The 17,182-nt window shown below is 37.0% G+C and overlaps 2 protein-coding genes across 2 annotated transcripts in view; both read right to left on the reverse strand.

Moving 5' to 3' along the window:
• PRSS23 (serine protease 23) overlaps nucleotides 1–17,182 on the reverse strand; it is an 898,595-nt gene that overhangs the window by 748,143 nt on the left and 133,270 nt on the right. The window lies entirely within an intron of this gene.
• Nucleotides 1–17,182, reverse strand: part of TMEM135 (transmembrane protein 135) — a 176,932-nt gene that overhangs the window by 145,904 nt on the left and 13,846 nt on the right. The window contains exons 2-3 of the mRNA XM_049823474.1: nucleotides 16,423–16,550; nucleotides 10,467–10,559 (exon numbers count right to left, since the gene is read on the reverse strand). Coding sequence (XP_049679431.1) covers nucleotides 10,467–10,559; nucleotides 16,423–16,550 — 221 coding nt within the window. The remainder of the gene's footprint in view (nucleotides 1–10,466; nucleotides 10,560–16,422; nucleotides 16,551–17,182) is intronic.

The following is a 17,182-nucleotide window of genomic DNA, read 5'->3' on the forward strand; positions in this document are numbered from 1 at the left end:
AGGGTATCGTTAATCTCTTACACCCACCAATTTCCTACTGACAGCTGGAGGCCAGCAGTGAAATGCTGGTGCAAAAGTTCACTTAAAATCAGCAGGAACAGATAAGCTTTCAAAATAATGCCAAAAATTATGAAAACAGACCTAAGCAATAAGTTTTCAAAAAATAAAAGGATTACTTTTTGAGCTTAGTAAATACCAGTAGCAAGTTTTTCACATGAAGATAATGTTCAGACACATAACTTCATGTCAAAAATACACAGTTTAAGGACCCACGATCCTTTTTTTTTTTTTTTTTAAAAAGGAATTTTCTATTTCAAAATTTTGGGTTGTTTAAGGTAGGAAATGGACACTTTACAGGTTGGGGAAGTTGAAGTTGCTCAGAACTACAAATCAGTAATGCTTGCTTTGAGCATTACATGTTAAGTAAAACAGTTTCTTGCAAATACTCAGAATTTGTTGTTCTTAAAAGGAAAAAAAATAAACTCAATATGTTCTATGATTTGAACACATGCCAAAGAAAGGGTATGAGAAAACTGGAAAGGGAGAGAAGCCAAAAAGAAAATATATCTACAGTAATACATTCCAGTTAAATTAGTACCAATAATTCTTACAGGGTTTTCAGCTAGTGCAACACAAGATAACATCTACAGTTTAATTTTTTAACTATTTTGTACTCTATTTTATACAGATTTTCTTTCAACGTTCACTTCCCTCTTCCTCATCTCCCAGTTTCTCTATGGCGTCTACAGAGCCAACAGAGTCAAAACAAAGGCTGACCCACAGAGGGGAAAAAACCTCTTAATTAAAGTGTGCTTTAACCTCACAAGATTCCATGAAGAGATAAAAATCGGATTCCAAAAAGCTTATTAGTTTCATAAAAGGATTGACTAGTAAATAACAGAAGAATAACAAATTAATCAAACCTCAGGAAAAGAAATGAAGGATTTCCAGTGATTTTTTTAAATTATTAACATTCTTGGTATAGAAGGCCTATCTAGTGTAAGGCCCCAAGTAACAATTTCTTTGGACTGTTGATAGTAACACAGAATTGGTTTTAATTGGCTCAGTCAATCAAAAAGAAAACACTCAGTTCTTTTCTGGGCACCTTCTCAGTTGGGATACAACGTGCTGCTTGGCTGTTCTGTCTGGAAGGTACGCACGTAGGGCACAAAGGCAAATACCCCCTTACTGAGCAAAACTGCTTTCGGGATCCTCAGCAGCATGGGTCATCGCTTCTATGTATTTTACTGGCAAACACTATTGTCTCATAGCAAAAAGAGGACATAATGGACAGAACTGTTAATAAAATTAGGAAGAAGAACAAGACAGGCACGGAAATCGCTGCTTACTAAAGGAAATAAAAACGTGTCATTTTCTGTCCTGGGATGTGGAGGGGAGAGGGCAGGAAGGGGAAGCAAGATGTTTTACCACAGTACACTGCTGTAACCTTCACCACAGAAAACCCTTGCATGGTTAAATATAGCAAATCATTACCATTCTAGGTTTCTACCTCCACACTTTTCCTGCTGCAGGAGCTAACAACGTTAATTCCTTAGGAGCAATGAGTCTACAGGAAAGAGTCACTTCATTTACAGTGGGTTTATAGGTGTGGCTCATACAAAACAAAGATTTAAGCTCCTCTCATCTGTACTACCTAAAAACAACATCCTAAAAGCAGACCGGAGGAACATATCACAGAAAAGTTCCCTCAAATACTTTCACAGCCATTGTACCAGAGGCATGGTGGGCACAGATGTTACTTCGCCAGGTAAATGTCAAGCTTTTCATTGCCACATCAGCCAGCACTGTAGCCAGCTCACCTAGGCAGCATCTGAAGTTTATTCTATACTAGCAGAATATTTATTATTCCCCCTCTGGGAGCTGCATGTTACACGCAAGCATTCAGACACAGAAGATGTATTAAGTGTTTGCTTAAGCCAAGGAAGTCCAAATGAGTGTCTCCTGGATGCTACTGCTGAGCAGACAGAACAGAGTAATTACTCCAGTGTTTGTGCCATTTGAATCGACATCAGACTTGCAGAATAGTCCAGTGTTCAGCAGCAGTCTGAATTTTAACATTTTATCTGTAGGCATTTCAACAAGATTGTAAGTTTTCTATGATTTTTTGTGGGGTTTAATGATGAAAAACAGAATACAAAATTATACTAATACTCAGATGATTACATTACTTTTACTTAGTTTTCAGCCTACAAAAACAGATTTGCCAAAAGTGGTCCTTAGAATAATAAAAAAATTAAACTTTAACTATAATCATGTCTCAACTACTCATGGAGCAGCACAGGAAGAGCTAGATACACAGAGACACCTGGGATCTACCAGAGCTCATAGCTTGACCTTAGCACTGCCTTTTGTCCATCCAGGCTGGTCCCATGTGAACTGACAGAGGCAGTCCAGAGCTTAATGGGTGTTGCCTGTGATGTCTTTACACGATTATTCATGAAGTAACCTCACGGCTGGTGCTGTGCCTAAGCTGGTAAATCCTGAAACTCAGGGAACTGGAGACCATTGAGCAAATGCAACCAAATAGTCCTGCATGATGCAGCTCAACCCTGACTGTAACAACACTAAGAGAAAATAAACCCAGTCTGCAACACATCCCCAGAACCACAGGTATGTATTTTACATGGGATCTTCCAGAATTCTTACTCTGTCTGCTTGTGTTATCCCAGAAAATGAATTATCAACTATAAAGCTGTAGCTGCTTTCCTGCTGTTCCATCTTGTGCAAGACTTCAGGGACCACACAAGCAAGCTGGACCAAATTTTTCCAACACTCCAATGCTGCAGGCCAAAAAGTCCTGAAACTTGGTTGGTGAACACTTCTGCAGACATGCTTATAGTTTTTCAGAAGCCTGATTTGTTTATAACCTGGGCTGATTGACTATAAATGCATGGGGCTGGAATCACTGATCCCCAAGGATCCTTCTTGCTCTGTTCACAACTATAGGATTCATCTTGCCAAACTTTTGCTAGCTGAAGTGGATGAAATCTAGCTTAAGAGTTATCTGGACTGCCTTTGTAACTGAGACATGCAATGGTGATTCATTCAACTGATTGGGAAGAGCTGACTGGTATGTAAGAGAAATACACATTCCAGATGGTTAGAAAAGTCAAAGCATTGTAGTAAAAGTAACCACTTCTTTTTAAAAGGCATGCAGAAATATAAGGATTATACCTACATCTTATGTGCATACACAGAATCACGAGGAATAAAGGGCAGGGGTGAAGGACACACTGATCGTAGAAATAATTAAGAGCACAGTATGGGAGAGAGGATCTTTCTTGCATAACAAACAAATTGGTTTCCACAGTTCATTTAAATGCAGCAAATTTAACTCTGCAACTACTTTTACAAATGGAGCACATAGTTTACATCTTGCTAGTAACACAGCATCTTTTTATGACCCACAGAGGACATCCTTTTCCTTTACACAAGACTGCTTCACAATCCAGCTGCAACTTAAATGACAGCCTTCCCTTCATCCACTAGGCAGGTGACCTTGTCATAGAAGGATATCAAATTAGTTAAACAGAACTTCCCCTTTGTGAACCCATGTTGACTGTGCCTGATCATTGCATTGTTCTTTAAATGCCTTTCAACAGTACGCAGTATAATCTTCTCCATAATTTTTCCAGGAACTGAGGTTAGACTAACAGGTCTGTAGTTCCCTGGGTCTTCCCTCACACCCTTCTTTTAAATTGGAATAACATTGGCTAGCTTCCAGTCAGCAGGAACCTCCCCAGACTCCCAAGACCTTTGGTAGAAGATAGAGAGGAGTCCTGCCATAACATCCGCTAGCTCCTTCAGGATCCTGGGATGAATGGACTTGTGAACGTTCACCTGATACAGCTGGTCCCTTACAATTTCAGCATCCACAAATGGAAAGTCACTGTTCCCACACTCGTGCTCCTCTGAATCCAGGCAACAGGCAGCCCAAGGTCTATCAGTATTATTAAAGACTGAAGCAAAAAAAGCATTGAATGCCTCCGCTTTTTTTCATCCCCATTAGTCAGATGACTATCTTCAACAAGTATCGGTCCAATGTTTTCTTTAGACCTCCTTTTACTATTGATGTACTTAAACAAGCCCTTCCTGTTGTCAGATACAACAGTGGCCAGTTTCAACTCTGAGCTTTTGGCCTTTTGTGTCTTCTCCCTGCATATGCAAACCACAGCTCTGTACTCTTCCTGCAAAGCCTGACCATGCTTCCAGAGGTCATACAATTTCTTCTTCCTCTTGAGCTCCACAAACAGTTCCCTGTTCAGCCAACCTCGTCTTCTGCCCCACTTGCTTGACTTACGACACAGTGGAATTGCCTACTCCTGTGCTTATAAAAGGTGGTTCTTAAAGACTAACTTCATTACCATTGACTTAACTGAACACAGTTAAACCAACTTCAGGAACTTTTTCTAGAATTATCGTGTAATGCTATAACAATAAGTGAAAAATAGAAATCTCTTTGAAAATATGAACAGAGTTACGATTGTCAGGGATATACCCTACAGAGATCATCAATCGTTCCAGTGTAAAATACCAGGCTACTGGGGTTTTTTTTCTAAACTGGAGACTGAGAGTGTCAGGACAAACATAGCATAAGCCAGGTGATCCCATTTCTCAGAAAGACAAATTACTGTAAATCATTGATTAGAAATACTTTAGCCCTGTGCTGGGAAAGAGTTCCCAGCTCTTAGAGCTCCCACAATGATCCAAAGTCAGCAAGAGAAGCCACTTTCCAAGAAAAATACTCCTGAGAGCTGCCCATCCTGAACTACCTGCCATTCACAATGTTCCCACAGTCACAGCATGTTCCAGATGTGAACTCCTGCACTCCCAGGCAACCTTGAATGATCAGTGTTTTCCCTCCCTCTGGTAACTTAAGAGCAACCTGGTCCAGTGGAAGGTGTCCCTGCCCATGGCAGGGGGTTGAGAACTAGATGATCTTTAAGGTCCCTTCCAACCCAAACCATTCTATGATAGGATTCTATAACTATACTAGTAGCAGCCCTCAAAGCATGCAGCAAAACATGTTCAAATGTTTACATGCTGTTACTGTAAAAACACAGATCTCTCAAACATTGGCTCTCACCGAGGCAGTTGCTGAAGCGCATTGGATTTTAACATATTTTGGCTTAGAAACAAAAAGCATTCCCGTTAACTTCTACAGCTTGGCTCCGTATTTCACAGTAATAATCACTCTAGAGGAGTAAATCTCCAAAATAAGTTGTTTCCCTGCTAGCTCTCTTTACCAGATTACACCACAAAATACTCATGTGAGTGATCCAAACTTGAGGGTTTTTTTCACTACAACACAAAAAATCCTCGCTCAGTGTAGCTTCCTCTCTCAATTTCTTACCTGTAGCAAGTGAGACTAAAGCTTGCAAAAACACTTGCTGTGTTAGAAGAGTTTGTTTACTTGTTTTGATCACCCACCCCCCGATACTGGTGATTTATAGGTTTCCCTAAAATACATCAAACTGAAAAACTGTAAAACATTTTGAGAAAGGAAATTGTTACCTCAAGTCTAAATATACTATACTACTGTACAGAAATACATACCAAAAAAGTTTGTATTTAAATGGACAAACTTACAAAAATGCTGTATTTATTTACAGCATATACTTTTTACCATTAATATGCTGCCATATTCTTCCTTTAAAAATGTATTTAGGCTAATGGCATTTATGGCAAGCAAATAACCCTAACAGCAACTGAATCTTTCATCAGGAGAACAAATACACAGTCTAAAAATTCCACATTGTTCTTACACAAATGTTTCTGCCAGTTTTCTAAGCAATACATAGTAATACTTTTGTTCCCAAGACCACTAAATATATGTGTATATATAGATACTCTCTATAACATGCACTGTTGCACTATATCACTTTTTAAATGCACATGCTTTAAATATTTTTCTGAGTCCAGTATACTGAATTTTTCTGATTAAAAACACCCAAAGTTTTCAACTAAAAACATGTTGCCAATAGTCGCCCAGAGCAAGATTTTACAACCAAATTATAAAAGCCCTAAATCTCAAGTTTTATAAGACCATCAGTGACACAGTCTTAACTGTAGCGACGAGACAGGCGCCTCTATAATGTTAACAGCCAGTATGTAAATGTTAATGCAGCCTAAGGGGGGAGCAGGGGGCAATCCCAGAAGGGTCCCTTCAGAACTGCCACAGAACTTTTAGGTGGCTGTAGTTAAAACTTTCTTTGGCTTAATTACTTACAAAGGGGGGTCGGGGGGGGGGGTAGTTAGCCAGGTAAGACAATTAATTTCATTAAAACTGTAATTGTGCTCCTTCGTAAAGCTTTAGTTATAGTTCTTGAAACTCACTAATACATTATTTTTTGAACAAGAGTCCAACAAACTGAAGTTTGACATTTAGCTATTAGAAAAACACAACTTAAATTGTTTTGAAATATCAGCACATTTACAAAACACTGAAGAGAACATGGTTCTTTTCCTTGAGAGTAATCACAGAGGTCTTAAACACAGGCTCTTCACTGAGCTATCAGACTTCTTTGTCATAGAAATCAGTAAGGTACAACCGATCTAATCCGATTTCCAGGCTTCAGCCAAGCCTCAAATCACATTCCAACAGCTTCATTCACAGCAATTATAACAAGTACATTCAGTTACTTCCTTGCCTTCTAACAGTCTTGGTGCTTCTAGAACAAGCTTACAGTACCATGTCTTTCAGTCTAAGCCACATACCTTCTCCTCTACTATATGCTCAATTCCTGTTGATAACATTTAAGAGATGTTGGGAAAAAAAAAATGACAGGAGACTGTAACTTGGCATAACAAACAGAAACCAAAAGCAAAATATTCATTTTTCAAAATTACAAACAAATAAAATTGCTTCTTATCAACAGTTTGAAACAAAACCTATAGAAGTAAACAAGGAGCACACCAGTAAAACAACTCCATACAAAGGTTAATAAAATAAATGTAATGATTTCCTAAGGAAGCTTAATGAAATTAATGTAACAGAGTCATATCTCTATTTTTGAGGAGACATTAACACAACTTTTAATATCTAACACTACAAAACTAAATTCTATGACAAAAGAATTGTACATTTTTCTTTAATAGAAGACGTAAAAAAGGTGAAACTGTAAAGAAAATTGTATTCTTTTAAATACACTTGTGCAAGCACACCTTGAAGCTTACTTACTATCATAGTTATTATGACAATATATATAAAGACTAATTAAAACATTGACATCACAGCCAAATAATCAAAAGGAATTAGAAAAATGTACATTCTAATGAATTGTGTACATTTATCCAGGAAAAGGGAGTACTTTCCTTATTTGCAAGAACATTTTCTTTGCATGTGAAAACACATAACACACCAGTAACACCAACAATGTTTTTTGTTTCATTTCTCATTTTTCAACATCTCTGCCAGAGGCATAAACACAGAGAAAAGAAATAAAATGGCAGGACTAACACTAACAACTATTAAAAAGATCTGTACTGTATAAGACAATGTACAGTCAAAATCAGCAGAAATTTAATTCTGCCCTTTTAGCACTTCTCAGAGCACCAAACGTATACCAGCTATGCAGCTAACAGATGTCAGAGTGTCAATTATAAACTCTGCACTGGCCAGTAAGGATGCGTCCTCCTAATCCTAACAGGCAACTCACACTGCTTGAGTACCAGAAAAAGGCAAAAATTCTGAGTTACTCCTACAGGAGTAAGGGACTAGAGGCATAGAATATGAATCTGCACATTACAAACACATAATCTCCATGTTTATGTATCTACATTCAATTATTATCTAAGAAATAATTCTTATCAAAACATTACTTAATCATAATAATGTGACTAGTTCTCATCCAGTAATCTCACAGAACACTTATAGGTACATATACAAAAAAGTTTACAAGTGTGTTTATTCCTTGGCCCCTTCCACAGATCCTAATAAAATAGTCTTCATAGGCAAGATAACCATATTTTATAATCAACAAATAGAATACACATGGACACACTAACGTGCAATCTTTATCTTTATAGAAATGTAGAGGCATAATATAATGCAAATAACTTCCTGAGTTTGTTTGAAGTCTCTGTGCAATGTCACCTCCCCTTCTCATTGCCAGTGCTATATGCAAATTTGCAATTACGTATTACAGATAAAAACTATAATCAAACTAGTTCTGTAACACATTAGAAAATGTGCCCCTCCTCAGCATTATAATGCACCTAGACACACTATCCATGTCTTTTTCCCATTCCTCCATAAGAATTATAAAATATACAAGGCTGGCACACACGAACAGCAACACTTGGAAGAAAATCTGATTTACAAGCCTGCTGTTCCCAAGTTCAGGACTGACGGGGATGCTGTGCAAGCAAATGCCAGTGAGGTACTTAAAATAGGGTATCCACTTGGGAAGAGATTAAGTGATTAAGTTTGATGTTGCTGCCAGCTGCTAGTAGCAATTTGAAGGGCTAAAGATATGTTTATGAACTCAAATCAGGACTTTTTCCCACCTCCCCGATTTTTCAATACAATTTGTTGTAAGCTACTCAGGAGACAACTGAAAATGCCACTATGTCTCCACATCAAACGTCTGTTTCCTAAGAGACAAGTCTATTAAAGTTTGATTTTGCCTGTAACAGAAGCTAACAAGCAAAGAGATGTGAAATCTAAAAGTCATATTTCACTAAGTCTGTCAGCAGTAGAATTTCACACATTATACATAGTTACCATTTTATAACATACCAAACAACTTCATATTTAAGAAAAACTAAACTTTCAGCTACCTTTGGATGCCATTTAACAATTTTTTTTCATTAATAACAATGACCCCACACTTTCGGCTGTGTGTGTTATATTGCAATACCAATGTTGCCTTTTTACATTTTATCTGATGTAATATAACCTGAACTTTTTAGGCAAAATACCTTAGGTCACACATTTTGGATTCTGACAGAAAGGAGAGGAACCTTCCAGGAGCTAAGTATTTCAGCTTTATTCATTAGACACAAGCTGTACCAACCTACTTCTGTCATTTTCACACATCTCTTTCAACTTTTATTTCTTTCAAATTTCCGATGCTAAACAGGAGCCTGCTAATGTGTCAAAGCTTTCATACATTGCCGCTAAGACTTTTAGAAATCCCTTTTTGACATAAAATTTGTTTGCCTACTCTTTTTGCTACATTTAAGCTTAGCTTTGCAAGTTTTTCAAAGTTGTTCCACTGTTACACAAAAACCTTGTACAGGTTCGTGCTCACAAGCGGTTTCAACTCTTGACTCACAGATACTCTGAAAGCTACAAGAAACTCACAGATGGACAACCAGCCTGACTTCTTCCCCTTTAATGCTAGCTAGACATATTAGAAGTCTGACACACAAAATCCTCACATTGTAACAGGTCTGTAGGAAAAGTTGAGCTAGTGCTGTCACTGATCATAGAGAAAAAATGCATTTGTTCTCACCACAAAACAAAACACGGATGCCAATGGCAGTGCTGGAGTCTAAGTAACGAGACAAAGTTCTACCAAAATTTACCCACCCTCTCAGGAAGTAATTGCCGTGCAATAAGATGAAGATCAGTCAGCTAGAAAGCACATTAAAGATAATTAACCTTTTTAGTAAATTTATTACAACTATTTTCTCTATAGTTACATTAAAGTGATTTAGAAGTGCTCCCACCTTTCCAGAACTTCTTACACATCCTCAACCTTCAAAAACAACGGATAATGCATTCTTTTAAAAGGACACAACTTTGACAATCTTACCTAAAGCTTGGCTTGGGCTTTGCTTACTCCATGACTGAAGTTTAGGAATGGGGACTGACAGTCAGTCAACAACATGGTGTATACATATTTGCAGTTATTTTGAAATGACTGTTTAAGGAAGTTTCACATATTCATAGTAACCAAAAATGTGTTCACATCACCTCTACTACTAAAACCCCCTCATCTTAAAGAGTAATCCCTTACATTACCCTTTTGTCACCTTCTCTGCTTTGAATAAAACCTACTAACTAGATGACTAAAGTATCTCACTCCATATTAAAGTAATTAAGCATTATAACTTTCACTATTGACGCAAGCTACCAACATAAGTTGAATTTCAAGACATTAAAACCTTACAACACAGGATTTCACCTGCCACCTTTCATGGCCACACTACAAGTGGCAGCTTTCAGCTATCCTTGGAGTTTCATCAGGCAATCCTAAGCAACCCAATTACATATTAAACAAGAAAAAGAAACCACAAACAAGAAACTGAATGTTTGTAAAGTGTTTTTTTACTGTAGCTTTCTGGATTTAAATCTAAGGTTGCAAAAGACACCATTTCAAATTAACCACACTTCCAACATTCTGAAACAAAACCACCAAATTGTCAACTGTCAATCATCAAATGACCAAAACAACAAATACTATATAGAACAAAAAATCCATAAACACAAACCGTACCTGCTTTTCCTTTCAATGAGAATAGCCATATAAGAAGCAGGTAAAGCAGCACCAAAGCCAGGAGACCAGAAGTAGAATTTTCCAAGTATCCTCCTGAAAATGTAATTTGTACACATATTACATGCAAAGCAACTGAAACATTCATGTACCATATTTTACCTTTATCATAAAATTATGCACACTTTATTAAGATTAATGTTGTCCCTTTACATTAATCAACACTTACAAATAAATATTAATCATTATATTTTTACAGTTGGATAGTCCTCAGGTTCCTGAAGTGCCTCATAAACATTAAATGAAATAGTTCATTAACATATCCATGTCATTTAAAGGATTTCTTTGAAGCAAAGTAAGCAGTGCTTTCAAGACATGTTTCTGAAAAGTTGGAGATATTAATTACAGAAAAATCTTCTGAAAGAACTTATAGTTGCTCCTCGCTCTGCTACTTGTCCAAGTGCATGTTCAGGAAGATGTGCCTTGTGGAATGTAGGGATGCAATCAGGTGAGCCAGAAATCAAACCAAATTATTATAATATAAATCACACTCCAAAGAGATAGTAAACTGATGCTAAAAACAGTAAACCACTCATTTAACAGTAAGCCAAGGAATCAATCTGTACATTACAATTGGAAGCAACAGTGACATCCCAGTTCTATTAAGGTCAGAAAGCTATCTTTTTTTGCAACAAGATCTGGATTTCACTTAAAGAGTCCACACAATTTCAGCTATCAAAATTCCTCCAACAATAGGAGTTGAAAAAAATAGTTACACAAATGACAACATCGAATAAAATATTTCTATTAATTGGTCACTGTTAAAGGAGGAAAACCAAAATGCATGTCAGACACAATGTCACCAACCATATTTGGTCTGTTCAGGACACCTGCACCTTCAAACTAATCCAGGCTGATCACAGAAGCAAACAATAGTCAGTCAGTCATGAAATTTGGTAGCATGATAATAAACATACTTCAATTACACCAACATTGCTCAGCTGATAAGCACTATCAGTTCAGGAAAACAGAGTGTTACAATGGAGGCTACCCTTCCAAAAACACAGTGAACAAAATACAACAAACAAAATGGCAAACACATACAGGGTAGAAAAGGAAATTTTCTTAGATAACATTTCATGTTGACAACACAGAAAAAAGATAATTAATCAATACTATCCGATTAGCCCACTTTCATTCTTGCTGTAAGAGGCATGATTAGCCTTATTTCATACTTCTGCAAAAATAACATTACCAGTGAGCAATGCCAGCTTATGCTCGTAAGTGAAAAGAGAGCCAGTGTATCAGCAGCAAGTGATGTAATGGCAATTACACACACTGTTCATTCCCACAGCTGCAAAAGGATAATTTCTCAGGATGACAATGCCAAATGCTGCAGGAGCTAGAGTTCATTATTAGGACTCTCTTGGAAAGCAATTACTGTATGAAGTTTCAGAGAAGCCATTTTAAACATCTTAATAAGTATGAACACATCTTACCAGACACACCTGTTAAGTAACAGAACAAATGTCTTTTCTGTGGGAAAGAAACAGGAATTTGTTCTTTTGGCATGGTTTAGAATTCCTCTACGAATGCTTACATGTTTGGTTTGATAAGATTTCGGAAACAACATGTTTTACATAATAAAACTAGTGGAAATTAAAATGTCTGATCAGTGAAACATTTAAACTTCTGCTAAAGTCAATGAAACCAAGTTTTTGTTATTATTTGCATGGTTATTTTCATATGGTCTATGGTTAGAAATTGGAACAAGAAATAGGAGTTCTTTCAGGTTATGCATCTAATTCCTCAATGTACAACTGTATCCAAAACTCAGAGGCTGGTTGGTACATAAGGTTGAATATAATTAAGCAAGCTAATGTAAAGCTATACATAGACAAACTTAATTACTGTAGTTGCTAGACTAAGAGAACCATGTCTTCATGAGGTTTTCTATTTAATAAAACTGAAAACCTAAAAATCACACCTTTCATTTAACAGATGTAATGCTTGTCAACACTGGAGCCTAGCACTTCCGTCTGAAGCCCAGACGGACATAGTCTTCTGGATCTCACCAGTGGAAGAGATTATAGCCCCCAGCTGGCCTGTCACACATCCGTAATGGAGATCATCACCCCCACGGCTCTGCCAACAGAGCAATCTGTACGTAATCCCTAATTCACTTCAAGAAAAAAAAGGAGGAGGGAAAAAAAAAAAATTAAAGTCAGCCAAGTTATCTTGATAATCCTTTCTAGAATAAGAACACCTAACCACAGCCTAAGTCATTGCTGATACTGGATTCAGGTGGTTTTGAAATTTTGCCCCGCTATGAAATGGTAAGAATACTAAACAATGCCTGAAATTGTTTTAATTGTACTTTCTTGCCTAAAGTTTTACACCCTTGAAAATATTTGCAGTGGTTTCAATTTTGGTGGTTTTCTCTAGCTGAAAGGAAACAAATAAAACAAGAACATCAAAAAGACTTATTAGCATAAGCCAGACTTCTCACTGAGAATTACATTTCACGTTTAGGTCTTTTAATTGTTACTGGATGACTAAGACATATTTTTGGTATACACAGTGACTGAAGATTCGCTGGAACTTTAATAAAGGTATGAACAGATGAAGCGGTCGCTTTATCCAAGACACCCTATATGCCTGCCAACACATCTCCTTGGTGCTAACAAAAGAAGGAAACAGGCAAGTCTTCTCAAATCAGGAATTGTGCAGGTAAATATGAGTTAACATGTCCAGCTACAAACCCTTTAATCTGTTGCTTTGGTCTAGAACTCCAGGAGGGTAAGATCAGTCAACCGCACGAGGCTTGCTGGACAATTTTGCTTCTGAGTTACTGCTGCTCCCACTATAATATACTTTCCAACCAAAAAAGATACAAAAACTGCAGCAGGCATCCTATTATACGACACTATCGCATCCAATCTCTCACCACTATCTAGAATCAGACCTAGAGCATCTAGGTCTCCACAGTCGCAGACAATCTCTTTGCGTGGTTGCAAATCAAGTTCAGAAATACTCAGGCCACAGTTATGCAGAACACCACAGAGGTACTGATATTTCTTCAATGGATTAAAACATACAATACCAAATCACACTCTGGGCTGGAAAATGACATACAATTTCTTTTGCTCTCAGGGGCTACTGAAGGAAGTACACTGTATCACACAGCAATAAATTCAAGGAATCATACAAGTTCAAACAAAACATTAAAAAACCAAATATAAAAAACATACAAATTGTTTGGTTTTTTTTAAAAAAAAAAAAAAAAAGAGTGAAGTCTCACATTTCCATTCTCTGTCACCCACCCAACAGCAGATGAGAGAAGCAAGTTTATATGGCTCAAGCTGCAAGAGAATGTTGATATTAAGTACATTCCAAGTGAAGTACTTGTCAACATTATGATCTTAGGAGAAGCTCTTAAAAAAAATAAATAAAAAAGCATACAGTATTCAACTTGTAAAGTTGTCATGTATTTATACGGCTTTCTGGCTTGTTCTCATTTTCTCTCCAAATAACACTTACTCAGCTCCTTGACCATATTCAAGTACCAAAATGACTTGTTCAAAGAACCTGTCCATGACGACTGTAAAACACCTTCCTGATTAATAGTAGCTAGTTTAAAGCCCACCCCCGTGTAAGGATAGGACTGCTTTTTTCCTCCCAATGCATTACTTTGCACTTTTCTCTATCAAATTTCATAAGTGATTTTAATCAACAGATCTTTCTGAAATGGATGAGAGTCAGGTTTAGATTTCCTGTAACCTAAATAATCTCATGCAATCTCTCACACTACTCTTCATCCCTTTTCCAGACTTCAGGTATATCCAAAACAAAGGACACAGCAGGAACATCACTGGCAACCTCTTCCTACTATGAAAACTGATTATTTAGCCCTTGTTTTATTTCATATATATATATATATATTAACTACCTGCTAATTACTTACTAATTCCTGAAGACAGAAGATCTTTCTTTTTGATTAATCCTAGCAAGCAATCTTGTCAAAGTCATTTGGGAATTCATGTATAATGCACCAATCGGATCATCAACAGATATATAATTATGCTTCAAAGGACACTAGTAAATTTGGAAAGTATGATTTTTCTGATAACCGTGTTAGCCACTGTTTTCTGAAATGTCATTTAATAGCTCTTATATATCCTATTCACTTAATTGCTCAAGCTCCAAATTTTATTCTGGTCAGAAAAGCTGCAAAATGCTCCTTATAATTGGACACTCATGTATTTCAACTGGCACAATGCATAAGGCTGCCTAAACGCTTTCTTTTGCCTCTAGTAGTGATTTCAGCTCACCAGCTCCAGTTAGCACCCTAACCATCAGACTAACATTTTTTATTTGTAAGTCCTGCAATTGCAAGTGGTAGCAGTCTGCAGAGACCCTGCTGCAGGTGACAACTCTTCATGGGCATCTCTTTGTAACAGAAAAACCATGTACATCTCCCAAGATGTTGGTTGGTTACTCTGCTGCACAGTTGTAAGAAAAGTAGGGTAAGCATTTACATGTATCCCTTCTCATGTTAAATTGTTAGAATCGCCCTTTGCATGGTTTTGGCCTGGGTCAACCCGAAGAATGTTTCAAGGGGACTTGGAGGGCACGTAGACTACGTACCATTTCAATTACCCAGTCTGCAGCTGGCCATGCTGTTTTTCAGGTCAAAACAGCTTTAGACAGCTATGCTTCACATAGGTGAAACTGATGTCATACCAATTGGCTTCAGAGTAAGACACTAATCTCTTACCTGCTTCATTTACTAGCACACGCATAATCACAGAACTGCTAGATGGCTAATAGCCTCTGTTAGAGGAACAGCTGAAAACAATAAAACTTAAAACCACACCAGCTTAATTTAGAGAGTAACATCTAACTACAGCACTGAAGTGAGACTATGCAGATTTACAGGCAAGTACATGGCAGGATAAGGAAGACCACTGTATAGCTCAGAGGAGTAAAGATAAATCAATGTACAACTCAGATTGCTAGAAAAATTCATATTCTTTAGAGCTCATTACTTAAACATTCACTTTGAACTTTGCAAATTATATACTTTAAAAGTGTTCCATGGCTCCTCAGCCAGCTCTTCCTCTTAGCCTTCTCCCTCAGCTTTGAAGCAAAATTTAGAGGCCTCTAACCAGATCTAGAAGTAGGGCATAATGGGTTTGATTAACTTTTGGAGGAGCTGTTGAGTGCACGGTCAGATAACTTCCAAAAATTCGTAGCTACTGTAGGCTTTACATGTCTATGTATAACATCTCTTACAATAAATGCATTTAGATCTAGGACATCTTCATATTCATAAACAGGAAAGTTTAGTTTTTAACTATCCTGACAGTTACTTGAAATATACACTGGAAAGAGCTCAGAATACAGAAGTGCCATTTATACTCATTTTTCAGACCAAGCTTGTATCTTACAGAACCTGGGAAGCTGTGCTGGGATTTCCTTCATTTATGACCACAAATAAGGGAAGTACAAACTTGGATGGCTGGATAAAGTTTAGCATAATTAAAAGTCATCATAGCCCTGCATCAAGGAAATAGAAACCGACATCAAATTACATCAATTCTTTCTAGGAGAGAATGATTAGGCTTTCTCAGTTCCCCTCTAGAATATATTTGAGTTTCCCCACAACAATCTATTTTGAATGAGTAAAACAGAGAAAAGGAAGCAAAGTGAATACATTGACTTGTTTACTGATTTTGAAAAAAAATCACAGAAATGAGGAAAAAAAAAACCAAAACACACAAAGGTTCATATTCAAGTGGTAAGACCAGAAATCAAGATGATGACACAGCTATTGCTTTCTTAATCCGACCCATTACAAACAAGCCTATTATTAAAAAAGACAAATTATAATATTAATTGAAAACTTGCATTAAAATAGCTTTCCTATTACATTTCATTTTTAGGACAGTATACCAACCTTAGAATGCAAAAGCAAGCAATATACAAGGTCCCATTTGCTGTCAGAAAGGAAGTTGATTGCAAGATCTCAGGTAGCAGTTTGTGCAAATAATAGTCAAGTTTTCGTTTCCTGAGAATAGCTGCAATCTGAGGGAGGAGGGAAGAAAAAAAAAAGCAGGGGACAAACTTTAATTCAGTTAGGCTCCTTTTTGCACATTGTAAAGAAAAATGAAAAAGGAAAACAAGACATGCCGATTTAAGTAGTAAATCAAAGCCTCTTAAATTTGTTGGGTTTATGAACAATACCACAAAGATTTCCTTTGAACTTGTTCCAGTTGTTACAATATTTATACCAGGAAATACATGAAGCAATCCTAAATGGGAAGTATAGGACGAATTTTATTACCTTGTTACCATTGGCCATAATAGTCAGAAACCTTGTCTGCCAGATATCAGAACTTTTTAGATGTGATAAATTTACACTGAGTTTTGTCTTCCAGACAATTACACTATCACATAATTAAGGTCAGAATACCACAAAAGTAATCGAAATACAGGCCTTACACAGTGTCTATGAAGTGATGACGTATTTCTAAAGGTTTTCTACTCCAATTAACCAACTGCAAGTCCTCCAAAAAATGTTCACCATCTGCTGGAAGAACAACACATTCCTGACAAATTTTATAGAAATAGTATGTTATCTCTAAAAAAACGCCTATAGCGGAAAACAAGCTCGATCTGAAAAATAAATGTTCTTTTTGGTCAGTTTAATGTATGTC

The sequence above is a fragment of the Accipiter gentilis genome, chromosome 19 (assembly GCF_929443795.1).
Source record: "Accipiter gentilis chromosome 19, bAccGen1.1, whole genome shotgun sequence".
NCBI lineage: Eukaryota > Metazoa > Chordata > Aves > Accipitriformes > Accipitridae > Astur > Astur gentilis.